At 46.9% G+C, this 16,048-nt stretch overlaps 1 protein-coding gene across 1 annotated transcript in view; it reads right to left on the bottom strand.

Moving 5' to 3' along the window:
- The window catches only part of PRKCH (protein kinase C eta), a 114,172-nt gene extending 98,902 nt beyond the window's left edge, over positions 1 to 15,270 (bottom strand). Inside the window, 1 exon segment of the mRNA XM_033063905.1 lies at positions 14,852 to 15,270. Within this exon segment, the coding sequence (XP_032919796.1) occupies positions 14,852 to 15,211 (360 nt within the window). The 5' untranslated portion in view covers positions 15,212 to 15,270.
- Between the last annotated feature and the right edge of the window lie 778 nt (positions 15,271 to 16,048).

Below are 16,048 nucleotides of genomic sequence, written 5' to 3'. Positions count from 1 at the left end.
TTAGTTTTCTGTTCGAGGGTTTTTTTGGTGGGGATGATGGAAGAGTACAATCAAAATATTTCTGTGAAACAGCAGTTAGAAAAAAGGGTGCAGAGGTGAAGTTTTTCTTGGGGAAGGACAAGGGATTGTGTAGCAGTACCAAAAACAATAAGGAAATAAAAATCGTCCTGAAATCCTGAGGCCAAGCATTACAACAAGAGACAGACTGTCCAAGACCAAGCAATTTTTAGTCCTATCAAGCCTATGATTACAGTTTTCCTCATCTACCTCATGAGAGAGATGATCTCACTACCCACTTGTGACCATGAAGTCACAGCTGTGACTCCAGTAATTAGGCTGAGCCAGGAAGGAGCTGAACAGCTCTGGCCTCCAGCCTTCCCAAGCCCTGGATGGTGACAAGGTGCTGTGTCACTGGGATGTGCTGCCCAGCTGGCCCAGCCACCTGCCTACCCCTGAAGGACAGGAGGCTCTCCAGGGTTTTGTGTGCAGCTGCAAGCTGACAGGCGGCTTGCTGGCACCTCCAGCAGCATGCTGGCACATATTTCCCCTTTTTCAGTATTTCTTTTTCCCTTTCCAAAGTGTGGTTTCAAGAAGAGGAACTAACGTGACCAAGATTTACCTTGGATTAAATAAACCAGAGGGTGGAGACACACACAGAAAGGGTTTGCAGAGGAAAAGGTCAGAACATGGTTGGGCTGGTTTTGCTCATAGGTCGATCCAGAACAGAACTTGGTGCTGACCACATTTCCCATTCAAAACTCAGCATCACCCACAAAGCTGCAGATAAACCTTCTGCTCTTCAAACAAAGCTTTTTCTGAGGATTGTCACGAGCCCCAGCACATGGCAATCCTGGGTAAACCAAGAGCAGGACAGGCTCACTCACAAAGCCACTCATGTTTAGGACAGCTGCTGTCACGTCCCCTCCTTGACAAATGTTTTCTTTCTTTATGAATGGAAGGCCTGGCATTTTATCTGTGCCAGAGTGTTGTGTGTTTTATATACAAACACACATGCTTTTAACTCCAGCACACTAATGTGTTTAAAGTATAAATTCCCTCCTGGAGAAAAGCACATCCCCACCTGGGTGGCACTGCTAATGTGGACCTCATGCTCCTCTTCCTGCTGACAGACAGCCCTTGCTGAGGAGGGGACACATTCCCATAATTCCCAAAGCAAGATTTTATTCACTCTGGGAAAAGTCACACCAGTTTTAGTCTTCTACCTTAATTCTCACCAGCTGAGGACAGAAACCCCTTGGAAAGCATTTATCTCCTCTGAAAATAAAGTCACATCAATTGCTTTCTTTAAGATTTACCAAGCCCTATAATAAAAACCAAGAAGCCACTCAGTTCCTGTCCTCTCAGAAACCACCTTGGAGAGAAGTAAATTAAGAGATACAGTCCCTTTTAATGAATGCCCCACATTCAGTGAAGGGAAATATTACAAACACAGTTCCCTAGGAAAGATAATAAAACACCTAACAGTGTTCAACTCCTAATACACATCATACTGAAAGAGACTGAGATAAGATTACACTAGCAAGGAGTTTGATGGAGCCATAAAATAAATAATAAAATGGGTTTTTTAGGAAGGGACATTAAAGATCATCCAGTTCCAACCCCTTGCCATGGGCAGGGACATCTTTCACTAAGCCAGGCTGCTCCAAGCCCTGTCAAGCCTGGCCTTGAACAATTGATCCTGAACTGGAGCTGCTGACTAGATCTTGGCCACATCACAAACTGTGACTTTTCATGATTCTAAAAAGCTCCTCTTGCAGCCCAGCAGAGTTTGAAAGGCTTCTGGGGCATTACCACAGAGAGCAACTTGAAATAGGGGGGGGTGGTTTCAGATACAGAGATAGAACAAGTATTGACCCACTGGAAAATTCACAGCAAGAGATGGAAAGATCTGGTACTCTTCAAACACCTACATGTTCTGGCTGTGGCTTTGAAGCAAGCCACAACACTGTCTATTGTAAAGAACCCTGTTCCTGTGGAAACATTGCTTAATACTGTTAGAGATAGAGTAAGAAGAAATGCTATAGGTGTACAGAATTTTGCAGCTACCCATTTACTGACTAAAATATATATTTTTTTAAAAATTCTTTTTCTTATTGTTGACAGCAAAAACACATTATGAGGCACTGAAACAGCATGGTTTTGTGAAGCTGGAGTAATTTAAAAAAAACCAAACAAAAAACAGAAAACCCAAATTCCACAGAATCACAGGATGGTTTGGTTTGCAATGGACCTTAAACATCATCTCATTCCTACCTCAGTGCCACAGGCAGGGATACTTCACCTACACCAGGATGCTCCAAGCCCCATCCAACCTGGCCTTGGACACTTCCAGAGATGAGAAATCTGCAAATTTTTCTGCAAATGAAACTTCTTATGACCAGAACTATTAACACAAAAAGACAGTTTAGTCACCCTAGAAATGAGCTACAAAACTTATACTGGGAAAATGCTGATGAGCTTTTCTGAGGTCACAAAGATGTTTTCAGGGCAATCCTTCAGAAGCCAAACACAGGGACACCAAGAGCTGCTTAAAACCTGCAAGCTCAGTTACTCTTTTCTCACCTAATGTTCATGTTCAAAACAGGAACAGGCGCTTCAAAAACGTTACTAAAATAAGAAGTGCATTGCTTAAAAACAATGAGTACTGCATATGCATTGCTGAGGCAAGGCTCTTGGCACTAAGCTTATTTATATATAGAAATAACACCAACGACCTCGTATTAATCACAGACACAGCTTTCTCCATGACAAAGGGAAACTACAAACTTGCAAGGGCACACCAGAAACTTTCTGAGATCACAACCACCTAAGCCAAAACATGTGACAACTTGAATGATCTTTGCTCCTCTTTGAAGAAATCCACTCAGATCCAGCATTATTATTCTTCACAAAATCAGAATCATGCAGATCTAAAATGAATTAAGCGATGATTTTAGACACAGCTTCAATTCTCTGTTCTAAGCTCCTCCTCCAAACTTCTGAAGCTTTTAATTCTAAGAATTTTAACCAAGATAGTGCTAACCAGAAAGAACATAATCAGCCAAGAGGGTTTCTCCTTGCTAGACACGGCGCCAAGCAAGAACCGAAATGAGTGTGCACCGTGTCCTGTCTGTGCCACAGCACGCAGGCAGCTCCACATCACAGCATGAACATCCTGCTCCCCTGCAGATGTGCAGCTCTCACCCAGGAGAGAGGAGAGCAGCTCCCAGCACCCCTCCAGCAGAGCACAGCTGACCTCAGGGCTTGGGACGTGTCCAACAGCGGTCATTGGAAACTGCTGGGAAAGCACAGGGTCGATGATGGTTTAAGCTGAAGGAGGGTAAATGTTCGAGATTATGAAGAAATTCTTGACTGTGAGTGTGTGAGGCACAGCTTCCAGAGACGCTGGGCTGCCCCATCCCTGGAAGTGTTCCTGACCAGAACATTGGAGCAGCCTGGTCTGGTGGAAGGTGCCCCTGCCCATGGCAGGGTTGGAACTTTGATGATCATTTAGGTCCCTTCCAACCCAAACTGCTCTGTGATTCTATGAACTGATAAATCATTAACCAAGTTCTTTGGTAGATACAAAGTACAGGGAAAAGCCATCCTGGCATCAAGCTTTGACCAAAAGCAGATTAAGAGTCCCAGCTGCCCCAAAATTCTGCTCCCGCCTCTTCTTCCGGCCGCCACTGCTCCTCTGCAAAGGCAGCACAATGGACGGCTGTTTTCACACGACTCCAAAACCACAGCAAACAGCCCCCCACACCGACTTGCCTGGTGCTTGGCTGATTGTTTCTTTAGCAAGCTCAGCTGAGAAAGGGGGTAGGGAGAAGCAGAGACATGAGCAGGAAGCTCTCAAGCTGTCCTGCTGCACAGTGACTGCCCATGGGGCAGAGGAGGGCAAAACCTGCTGGGCGCCCTCCCAAATCTGCCCTGGTCAAACTGCCAGAGCACTGCTGAAAAAGTGTTCCATCTTATTTAAACACAAAGTTCATTCCTACACTGGGTGACTCCATAAGTGTTATATTAGCCCAGATGGAAAGGGTCATCCAAGCACATGAACCTGTTTTATCTACAAGGGGATGAAAAACACTCTGAGGATGTGCAGCGTAGCCTGGATTTTTGATGCTTTACTCCTGATCCTCCAGAATCCAGGAATCTGCTCTTCATTGCAACACTGTCACTCCCAGAGGATGACAAGCCCTAGGGATGTGGGTACAGTGAGTATTGCCTGCAGAGACAGCTCCTCAGCAGTAAATTTGGGGGGTTCCTCTGTCCTTTTAGGTAGAGCTGGAGATCTCAGTCTCAACCTGTGCGAATGCACCAAAGAAACTTTTATCTGTTCCTGTACCATTTATTTTGCCTGCATCATACCCTTCTTGTCCCTCAAAGGGAAAAAATAACGTTCCACTGTCTGGGCTCATTAGAACAGTTTTAGACCTTGCTCTTTTCTTGGACATGAGCAAAAATAATTTGAAGATCTAGATTTTGATATACCATCCAGCAAGAGGAAAGTGGAACATGTTCCTTTCTAGAATCAAGGAAACCAGAAAACGTCATCTCTATCGGCAAGACAGGCTGGATGTTACTCAAACCAATTATCTGAAAGTGTGGTCAAAATAAGCTACTATCATTAGGTATTGACAGGATTACTGTAACAGGGGCTAATTTTTGAGAGGAAGATGGTTTATCTTTTCCACCCACTTCTGCTCCACTCTAAACCAAGAACAGCTTAGTTGCTTGTAGAGTAGATACTAAATGACCACAGTTAAATCCCATTACATTCAAATCTAAATAAGCCATCATTTCTTCTTAGCTGCCACATCAGGAGTCCCTTGCAGAAACAAGTGACAAACTTCTATAAAAGGAAACTGATTGCAGGGTCATTTTCAACAATCTCTAGCCAGTCTTGTGAGCAGTTCTTGGGAAGTACCCAAAGCTGGACTTTTTTCAGCTGCTGAGTAAACAGATAATGAAGTGATAAGCGTGGGGCTCTGTGCAGAAAACTGATTATCAGCAGCAATACTCCCACCAAGCCCTATTAGGAGATGGAGGCTCACCCTACACAAAGCTCTGTAGCTTTTCTATTAACAGTGTGTTCCAGTGAGTAGCTTTGACAAGAAATCCCACCATGGATTTGGGAATACTTTGCATGGGAACACTTTCCTCACACGGTTATATTTCCTTCCAGGCTCAGGAGCAAACTGCCTTAGAGAATAAATTCTCATTGAATATATTAATGTGAGATGCCTCAGTCTGTGAATGACCCAGATAATAAACTCATTGACAGAAGCCAATTCCTTCCTCTTTCTCAGAGCACCATGGGCACTCACTGTGCCCAATAAATAATGTACAACCCAGCCATCATTATCAACTCTTGTTGCATGCAAGAAGGGGGAAGGAAACGTGTCCAGTTCTTCTCCCAATTAGCCAGTGCAAAGCTGGCAGCTTAATTCCATGGAAGCCATGGGGGATCCACTGACAAACCTCACAGGCAACAGCAGAAGCAAACACCAGGCTCCTGTTCTGCTGGAATCCCACAGAAGACTCAGGCAAACTTTTTTAAAACAAGTGAAAAACGAAGAAGGTAACTTTCACATTGGTGATATTAAAATTGATGCCAGAAAAAAAAGTGAGGTATGGAGAGCTTCATGTGTGTGCCAGAAGAAAACATGCAGTAAATCAATCCCAAATTTCACTACTTGGAACTCTATTTTCCCTCTGCCCTTCAGTCCTGGGGAAAAGGCCAACAAGCTATACATCCCTGCTTACCAAGAAAGCAAATGCAGGACAAAGTATGAATTCAAACAGGATAAGCTAGTCTTTCATTAGTCATTCCTGATTTAGACAACCTTTGTTATTCTGAAGGAGCAAAGCCCAGAACTGAATTCACATGGGATAAGCACACTGACCAGTCTAGGTAGAGAGAATCCCTCTAGGAACTCACACATTGACAAGCCAGCTCCAATGCCACCAGAGACAGCACTGATTTGCAGTTGTTTTGCCAGATAAAAGCAATTTGGAGCATCCCATGCTGACTTTTACAGTCATAGTTAAACTGTCATCCTCTCTCCCATCCTGACTGTGGAGCCAGCCAGCTCCAGAGAGCTGCCACAACCCCAAATGATCCCCCTGACAATGCACTTCTCCCTGACTCACACCCACAGCACTCAGCACCTCAACTAGTCCTGCTTGAACCTACTACAGCATCTATAAAGTTGGGAATGATGGCAGAGATTTTTCTACCCAAAAATGACAAAAGGATTCCCAAACTAAGATGCCACTGTTATCATAGGAGGTTTAAGACACTAAATTTAGCAAGTGGAGATGTACATGACTTTAATTTCCAAGGGATGCCTTGCTTACATGACAGAGTAAAATTAAATGTGTTCATGAGAAAAAATGTACATGCTAAAATGCAGACTAATGACAAGGAATTTAAAATTAAAAAAAAAAAAAAAAAGACAACAAGCAAAGGCAAAAAAGAAACCACAGAGCAGGCCAGAGAGTGAGAGCTAGAAACCAGAGGTGCTGTGGAGACATGTGAGTTGCTTTTTCACACCAAATGAGACCAGCTGGCAAGTCAAAATCCAGTCTCTGAGAACAGATAACATAGAATATATGAGAGAAAGACAGGAAAAACACCACAGTGTCAGATGTGGAGGCACCACCTCAAGCCTCTCCTCAGCCCCTGGATGCACATCAGGCACTCTGTCACTGTGATTCTTACTATTAGATATAAAGTCCTGGGACAGCAGAGACACACAGCCTGTTTCTCACATCCTGTCCCTCACTCGCCTCATTCTGAGAGATTGCAGGGCTCTACTGATCTGTTAAGTGATTTCACACTGCAAATGATTGTACTGATCTTTTTTTAAACATACAGCAGACATGCAACACTTGTACAGCAAATCACACTTTAGAAATGTGTCTTGCATGAATGCATTTTCCTCTTCTCCCCATTTTGACAGAAATATCTGTACTGCAATAAAAAGTAAAAAAAAAAAAAAAAAAGTTAGAGATAAATTCCACTAAGGTCTAAATAGCATTCTTATGTTGGTAAAAATATAATTATTTATTCTATCTCCCATTTCACAAACTGAAGTCAGCTACCAAAGCTGCCCAACTTGTGTTTCTGCACCAATCCTTCATCTCCTGCCTGTTCCACAGGAAGGAGATCCCTCCTGGAAGGAGTCTGGAGAGCTGCCACTGCATCACTGACACAAACACAACCAACTCACTCCTGAAACTCAACACTTATGAAACTGGGCAGGTGAACACCAAGAAAGAGTCCTTATGTAATGCCATCTAACAGATTCATACCTCCCTCCCTCCTTCCCCTGCCAACACTTTTTTTTGAACTGGCAAAGCTCCTGGGTAAGCCCAGCCACAGCAGCTAGGTTTCAGTGCAGTGTGAGCAGGTCCTCAGCAGTGATGGAGCACAGAAATTCCCACCCAGAACCACGGAGGTCCAGCCAACAAGTGAAAATCTTATCCCAGACCTGACATCCCAAACACCCTGTGGCTTTGCAGCCCAGGATGGGTTTAATTGCTTTGCAGTGTGGCACTCAGAGGAGAGCCTGGGGTGTACCATCCATCTGTCAGACAGGACACAGCCATCCCCTCTCTCTGCCAATTCTGAGAGCTGATCTCTCCATCAGGGCACAGAGCACCAGGTTTTCTGGAGATGCAGTGGGTCTCACAAGGAAGACTAGGCAGAAAAACCCCCTGGCAGTTACCAGAACAACTCTTCTGCCTGCAGCCTGCCCCACATTGGAGGAGCCCCGGGACAGAGCAGCACAGGGAGCACCAGCCGGTCAGACAGCCCTGGCAGCCTGCGGGATGAGCCGCACATCGATCACATCCCTCTGGTCTGGCACGACAAGGGCACAAAAGGCCTTGCAGGGGCAGCGAAAAAGCAATTTTTTCCATCACCTTGGGCCCAGGATGGACACTGAATATCAAGAGCACAGGAGCTGCTGAGGGATTCTTGCTCCCACTCAGAATCGCACTAACGTGACAAAAGCTGCTCACATCTGCTCATGGTGCTGGCTTCTAAATTAAAGCAGGATGGTTTCCTCAGCAATTGACCTCTCTAAGTGATGAGAGCATCTCATGGTATCAAACATACAAAAATATCATTGCCACTGCAGAAATACAGTTTTTGTCTAGCTTACCCTAAGTAGCTTAGCAGTGTTAATTGGATGCTTCTGGATTGTCTTTGTTTCAGATACATATTTATCTTTGATTTCATTATTATAAAGTAGGTCTTTCCCTCACAACCAGCCAGCAAAAGGGCATGGCTTGGGAGAGGAACAGCCACATGGTGATCTCCACCAGGTGAGTTATCCAGGACTCCAGCCCAGGTCCAGCACGGCCCCACAAACAGCACAGGGGTGGAGCAAGCAAACAGCACAGATTGCTCACTGTCTCCAGAAGAAATTAAATTTGCAGCATGGTCTGACATGTCTTAACTGCATGTCTAAATAGGATGAAATCTGGGAGGCAAGAAGGTGCGATGGCTGATCCAGAATCCTTATAAAAGCTGCCAGTAACTCATTTCATGTGGTAACTCTGCTGTTCATCTTTTTCTCCATGGTTACACAAAAGGTCCCCAGTTTCCTGGCTGTATTAGCAAAGCACAATAGCTAAAGCCTAAAACATCAAAGGAGCTTTGATAGTTTGTGAAGAAAGGGTGGGAGTCTTATTCACTTCAGTAAGGGATATGTTTTTCATATTGAATTACCCTGTAAATCAGTAGACTTTCTAATGGCATTTCAATAGCTCAAATGGCCCCCTTGATGATCCGTTCTGCAGAGTTTATTGCCTATAAGCTCAAAATGGCCAGAAACCAAATCATTACTCAAAAAATACTCCAAACAGAAAGCCTCTGACAGCCTGGGTGAAACGTGCTTTACTAAAAGACCTGTGGTAAAAGCTAAATAAAAACCACCAAGAGGGTGAGGCAAGGCCTGCAGGGCTCAGGGCTGGGGACAGAGCTTCCTGGGGTGCTGGGCTCACTTGTGCTGCGGTCACCCTGCTGCCCCCTCCTCCTCCTCACAGCCTTTCTGCAAAGAGCACCCCAGGGCTGCGGGTGCAGCTCTGCAAACACCTTCTCATGAGCTTCTAACGTGACCAACACTGCCAAAGGCAATGTGGGCATCAGCCCTTGGCTGCCTCTTCTCCCTCCAACCAGGGCCTTCAGCTGGTTCAGCAGCAGCACCATCAGCATGGATGTAAAGGTACCCCTGGCATCAAAGTCAGCCCCCCACTCCAGCCAACCACACCACCAAGGGCTTGACAGAATCACAGAACAGTTTGGGTTAGAAGGGACCTTAAAGTCCACCTCATTCCCCACCCTCTGCCATGCACAGGGACACCTCCACCAGCCCAGGCTGCTCCAAGCCCAGTCCAGCCTGGTCTTGAACACTGCCCAGATGGGGCATCCCCAGCTTCCCTGGGCAGCCTGTGCTACCCTCATTGTAAAAACTTCTTCCTTATATCCAATCTGAATCTCTCCTCTAACAGTTTAGAGGTTGTCTCTCCATGCCTTTGTCAAAAATCCTTCTCCAGCTCTGTTGTATCCCCTTTATGCACTGGAAGGTGCTATAAGTCCTCCCTTTTGCCTTCTCCAAGCTCAAAACTCCCAGCCCTCTCAGCCTGTCCTCACAGCATTGTGCTCCAGCCCCTTGAGCATCTTCATGGCCTCCTCCAGACTCCCTCTAAAAAGTCCATGTTCTTCTTTTATCAGGGGCCCCAGGGATGGATGCAGTACTCCAGTACATCATTCCAGTCACCTCGAGGTGACTGCCACTGCTCTTGCTGCAAGAGTAGCCAAAGGGAGCCCATCACCCATGAGAGCATTTCCCTCCAGGTCACTGCAGCACCTGATTGCCTGGACTCTGTCCTGCCTTGTCCTGAATTCTGGCTCTGCCCCAGGCAAAGATAAACGCAGTGACAACATTTTTAAAGGGGACAGGAACATTGTCACTTCACTGCACAGATGGCTGTCCCCCAGAAAACCTTGAGAGCTAAACCCACACCTTGCTGCATTCAGTTCAAAGCCAGGACACGAACTCCAGCCCCACACCCCCTGCTGGCCCCCATCACTGCAAACTGGCTCTTCCATGCTTGGGTCAAATCTTCCTAGCCAAACACACTCTCCAGCAAAGTGTCCCTGTTCTCCAAAGACTGTCACAGTTGCCAGCCATGTGTTTTACAGGGAAGGAGGAAGAAACAGGACTCCAGACAGCTCCAGTTGTGATGCTGAAACAGGGCAGTACGTGTGCAGCTCTTCGTGACAGTCAGCTGTCTCATCTGCCTGGATCAGAACAACTGTTTTTAGCATCACACCCCCACACACCATTAAACACCTGACAAATAGCAACAGTTTGCCCCTGATTTATCACAGCCTTTGTTTCAGGCTGCAGGGCACTCTCAGGTAGCCCTGGTGCATGGGGCTCTGTTGGCATTTCAAGGGGTCTGTTCATAGGGCCAAAGAATAACTTCACGTTAAGGCAAAGAAAGAAAAGCTGAAATTCAGACCCATCTTACCTTCCTACAGTGGGTGTTTCTCTCCACAGGTCCTATTCAACATAGTAACTGCACATCAGTAAGAACAATTACAGAAATAACTTAAAGCTTCCAAAAACTTAGGGAAGGAGCTCATTTTACTCAAGCCTGATTAATATGCAGTGTGACCTTCACACAGATCAGAGATCTGCACTGTGTACATCACTATTGTATACATGGAAACAAAAGTCAAATGGATTTCACTCCAGCCTGCTCCTGCCCTGTGGAAGGAGACACCACTTATTCCAGCTCTACAAGCTTAATTCATCTCTGCAGTTGGGCAGGCACAAAATACTGCACCACAAAATCCTCTGTCAAGAGCTGTAAAGTATTTTGGCTTCTTAAAGCAACTTCAGCCCATCTGAAGAACTCTGCAGCCAAGCAGGACTCAAAAGAAGCAGCAACCACATCATATTTGACCTGCAGCACTCTGCCTCTCTGCCATGGTCATGATGCTCTGGAGAGAAGTTGACTTAGCTTTTAATTAACTCAAAACACACAATTGTATATAAATATAGGTAAAATACAATTATTTTTGCCTAAGAAAAGAAATCATAGGAAAGGATTTAGGCAAAAGAGCTGAAGTGAAAGAAGGCACAAAAATTGTCTTAATCTCTTCCTGCACACAAGCAAATGGCAACAAACTCATCAGGAAGTTGCAACTGGCTCATTAATCTTATAGCCCATCTGTTATGTGATTTCCTTCAGTGTATTCTCATGATTTGCTACTTCAAGATTTAAATTTCTTCTCCTTGTTAAGGTCTGAGAAATTATGGCATCTCCACCCAGGGACTAACAATCTTTACAATCGTTATTAAATAACTCCCTTGTAACAATGCCATTCAGTATCTTAAAGAATGTTTCCCCAAGGTTAAAAATTACTTCAGCTACTACATAAAACTCGTAGGAATAATCCTAGGTATTGTAAACATCTCCCATTTCATCTACACTGAGTACTCCATTTGTTTCACTGACATATGACAGCTTTCTATACTGCACTCAGTCAAAGAGGAGATAATACCTTTTAAAGGTGCATGTATCAAGTAAAAAGATCCTAGCACAGGCAAGTGCAAAATTAAGCAGTTTCAAGAGGCAAGTTTCAGCCCTGATGTGAATCCCAGCAAACAGCTCAGCTTCCTCCTGCCCTGCACCTGGTCATGCACACCTGTGTAAAATGCAACCATTCAGGTTTGCACAATCTCACACCCACACAGGCAAATGCCTACAGAGACAGAACAGGGCACTGGGGAGATCACGCTCAGCTCTGACTGAGTTAAAGGACGCTGAAGGCAGGATGGCATTTAATTGACAATGTTAATAAAAACTACTTTGCTGAAAGCTGACAAGTAAATATAAGAAAGGGAAAACAGAGAGAAGGATCTTGAAGTTAATAAGCTCTGGCAAATTTGATCTGTGGAAAGTGAGTCAAACATGTGTAACAACTGACACTCAAATTAGAAGATACCCAGACCATGCTAATGTGTTTACTAGAAAGATTTCAGAAAACAACCCAAATGGTTAGAGGGAAAAGGGTCAGTTTTGAAGTCTCTGAAACATGAATTTAAAAGCACACCATGAAGACTGTCCCAGCACCCAGAGGGATGACTCAGGTGTAGAGGCATTACTGATGAGACAGCTCATGTCCATACACTTCCTCATCTGCATAAGTGTTCGGGGTCATAATTGCAGTGATGTACCTGCAAGTCATCTGGGAAGCACCAACTGCTCCTCCTTGCCTCTCACTGAAACTCCCTACAGTTCTCACAAGAGGTGCTGACCAATGTTACAGCTAACCACTTTTTTTTTTTCTTTTTCAGCAGCAGAAAATCCATGTGTATAAACAGAGCAGCATGAGCCTGAGAGCTGACGCCAAGACTGCCACAGGTAATTCCTGACAGCTCCCTCTCAGGAGGAGAGTTCAGGGAGAGAAGCAGCCAGCTGCCCTGTTTGCCTGTTATTAACCATTTAGATTTTACCAAAATACTGTTTTCCCTCTCTCTGAAAAGCAAATATAAAAAATGAACATTTCAAATCAAATTGAAAAATGATGCACAGCCGAGTAAGCATAAACCAGGTTAAACTTGGGAGGATTTACCAATTTTCCTCTCACTTCATTTACTCCTTAGTTACCTATCTGTGCATTTATTTTGGGGATAGAAAAAGGACAGAAAGGAAGGATTTCGGAGTGGAGGTGTTTTGAATCATTTGCATTTCCTTGTGGTGTTTTGCATTGTGCCAGCAGCTCACAGACCTTGGATTAGTACAAACCAGCATTTCCTATCCTTCTGATTACACAAACTCCCGTGACAGCCTTGCTGGATTTATCAAGACATATTAAATTATCAGGGCAAGATGCTGTTCCCTGTCATCATGTGATCCAGGCTGCACGCTTTGTGAGATGCTAACAAAGCAAATCAGAAGGGAGGGGAGAAAGAAAGGCAACAAAAGACAAACATTTGCTCATTCTCCACTAAATCCACCCCAGCTGTAAATTTCAGACATTAAATTAAAGGGAGAGTAGCAGCTCTTAACCTCTCTGTTTACATGCCCAGATATAAAATGAGTTTACATCAACCTGGTTAAAAGAATTCACTGATTTCCCACTCCATTGCACCCATCAGCTCACTGGTATAAGAGCTCATAAAACACATGTCTGTCCTGCAAGGATGAGAAACTTTTCCCTCACCAAAGACCAGTTGTGTTTCAGGCCACAGTGTGCATCTGCCCTAAAAATCAGCACTGCAGGATGGACTAAAGGAAATAAATGTACGTGCATCCACACCAGCAGCAGCATTGTGACAGGTCTTTTAGTAATGTAAATAAGGCCACACTTTTGCAGCACAGCAGTCCCACCCCACATGTAACCAGCTCTGGTGTGACCAGGACTCCAGGACTCCCTAGAGGACAGGGCGAGCATCCCCAGCAACTCAAGCATCAAGAAAACCCTCAAACCCACAGTGCTCTACCCCAAGCTCACTCCTTTGCCTTGCCCATAGGAGTCTGTTCTGTATTTTAAACTGGTTTAGCACAAATCCCAGGAGCAGACACTTCCAGGGGCAGCCTGGGCAGCTGAGCATGTATCCACCAGGCAAACCTGTGACCTCAGCTCTGGCTGGGCTGTCAGGAGCAGCACCTCAGCTGAGCCATTGGAGGCTGGCTGGGACCTTCTGTCCAACACAAAAACTGCATCAGGGACTGTCTGAGAGAGAACACCAACCAGCACATTAACCTCACACCAATCTATAAGACACCCAAGTAAAATGGCCCCAATATACATTTATTAATCATTGCCTGTAATCACCCCAAAGGTGTAGCATCACACCTCAGCCACAGACACTGGCTGAGAGCAGAAAGTCCCAGCATTCTCCCCAGTGATAGGATCAAGATGTCTATCTGTTCTCTACACTGTCAGCTCTCCTTCCTCAACATCTGGTTTTATTGTGGTGGTTATCTGACCGCACATCCTGAACTTCTTGGCCTCAAAAAGTTTATACCCATCACGGCCTTGAACATTCTCAGCTCTTGTGCATCTTCTCTACTCAGAATAAATACCTTTTTTTTATTAACCTAACTCTTATCAGCAAACTGTCTGGATTAATGCAGTCACCTCCTCCTCCTCCTTTACAAGATTAGGAGCAAAGGTACAACTTTAGAGCCTGTACTGTTTCTCTTACCATCGGGATTAATCCATAAATGAGGCTCTCTGGGCTACATACAAGTGACATTTACCTGGAATTAGCTCAGAGTGAAACTGCATTGACACAGAGCAGCGGAGTACATAACAGACACAAGACTAGTCCTGCCATTCTGCTGGGAAGTCAAAGAAATCTGTATGCACACATCAAACTATTGTGTAAGCATGTGTAGAGCTGGGCAGAAACACATCCAGCTCAGTATCCGAGTCTCCACGCGCGCCTCTGTGCGCTGAGCAAGAGGAGGAAGGAACGCCTTTGTGTGAATTTGCTACGTAGTTTGCAAGTAATGTATCACAGGTTTTCTCTCGCTCATTCACAAAGAGGAGGAGAGAATTCACAGCCCTCCACCCTCAAGCTACGACAGCTGGGGGGTCCTCAGGGTCCCTAAGGAACAGCAGCCTGAGCAGAAGTGAAGCAGAGGGACACAAAGAGATGCGTGAAGGAACACACCTGTGTACCTGCAGACACACCGGGCTGCGCGTCTGCGGCACAGGCATGCAAGGACAAGCCCCGGCTCCGCGAGTGCCCTTCATTCATTCCCAGAGGAGCTCTCCCGGCTTCTCCTCCGGACTGCAGCTACTCACCCAGCCCTCGAAGGTGTCGCTGGGGGCGGCGGAGCGCAGCAGGTCCTGGAAGTGCAAGGTGCAGTTGGCCACGAAGTCATCGTAGCCGATGGGGGTGTCGTGGAACACGGAGAGCTCGATCTGATGGCCGTCGGTGACCGTGGCCGAGAACTCCTCGTTGTAGGTGGGTTTGTTGGTCTTCTGCTTGGTGCTGGTCTGCCCCACGCGCACCTGGTCCACGCTGACGGTGACATAGGGGTCCAGCAGCTGGTAGCCCTTTCGGAAGAGCGAGTGCCGGAGGGACCAGCGGGTGGGCTGCAGCCCCACCGCCTCCCCGATCCGCACCTTCAGGTACCCGCTGAACTTCATGGCTCCGGACATGGCCGCGCCCCCGGGGCGCCCGGGGAGGAGAGCCAGAGCCCGCTCCCGCCGGGAGAGGCACCGAGCCTCCGCTGCCGGGCCCCGCCGCTCCTCCTCGGGGGGCCGGGCGGCACCGCGCCCGCCCCCGGGCTCTGCCCCGGCCCCGGCACCGCCCCCGCCGCCGGCCCGAGCCCCTGCCGCCGCCGCCGCTGCCGGTGCCGCGGGGGAGCGGCGCGATCCGGCTCGGGGACACCTGGGCGTGGGGCGGCGGGCGGGGCGGAGCCGCGGAGCTGCGAGGGCGGGGAGCGCACTGAGCGCACGGCTCTGCCCGTCCCGCCGCCGCCCAGGTGCGGCCCCGAGCGGGCCCCGAGACACGGCACAGCTCCGAGACACCCCCGCGGGGCTGCCCCGATCAGCAGCTCCCGGGAAGGGCTCGGAGCTGCGGCTCCTTGGCACGGGGAGAGGAGCGACCGGAGCAGCGCTGCTTCCCGCAGCTCGCCCTGCCCGCAGCGCCCGGCCGGGAGAACGTGCGCGGAGAACGCAAGGATGTGCGCGGAGAACGCAAGGATGTGCCGGCTTTGCCATCTTGTAAAAGCTCCGACGTTCGGGGGTTAATTGAGGGTGATTAACGCGCGTATAGGGTTGGTTTTAGGGTGGATTTCTTCGGGGGTTTGATCGCACTTAATAAAGGCGGAATTTAATTAGTTGTAATTGCTTTGCAGATTTCGCAGCAAAGCGGTGTGAGCTGGGTGGGGAACAATGAAATCCTGCCTTCCCGGTGGCATTGTTCAGCCGGCATTGTCTGAATTAGGTTGCGCGCCCTAAAATGCGGTCCTTTGAGTGACCCCACCACAGCAG

The sequence above is a fragment of the Catharus ustulatus genome, chromosome 6, assembly GCF_009819885.2.
Source record: "Catharus ustulatus isolate bCatUst1 chromosome 6, bCatUst1.pri.v2, whole genome shotgun sequence".
Classification (NCBI taxonomy): Eukaryota; Metazoa; Chordata; class Aves; order Passeriformes; family Turdidae; genus Catharus; species Catharus ustulatus.
Note: the sequence above shows the minus strand (reverse complement) of the source record. Positions and strands in the feature narration are given on the sequence as shown.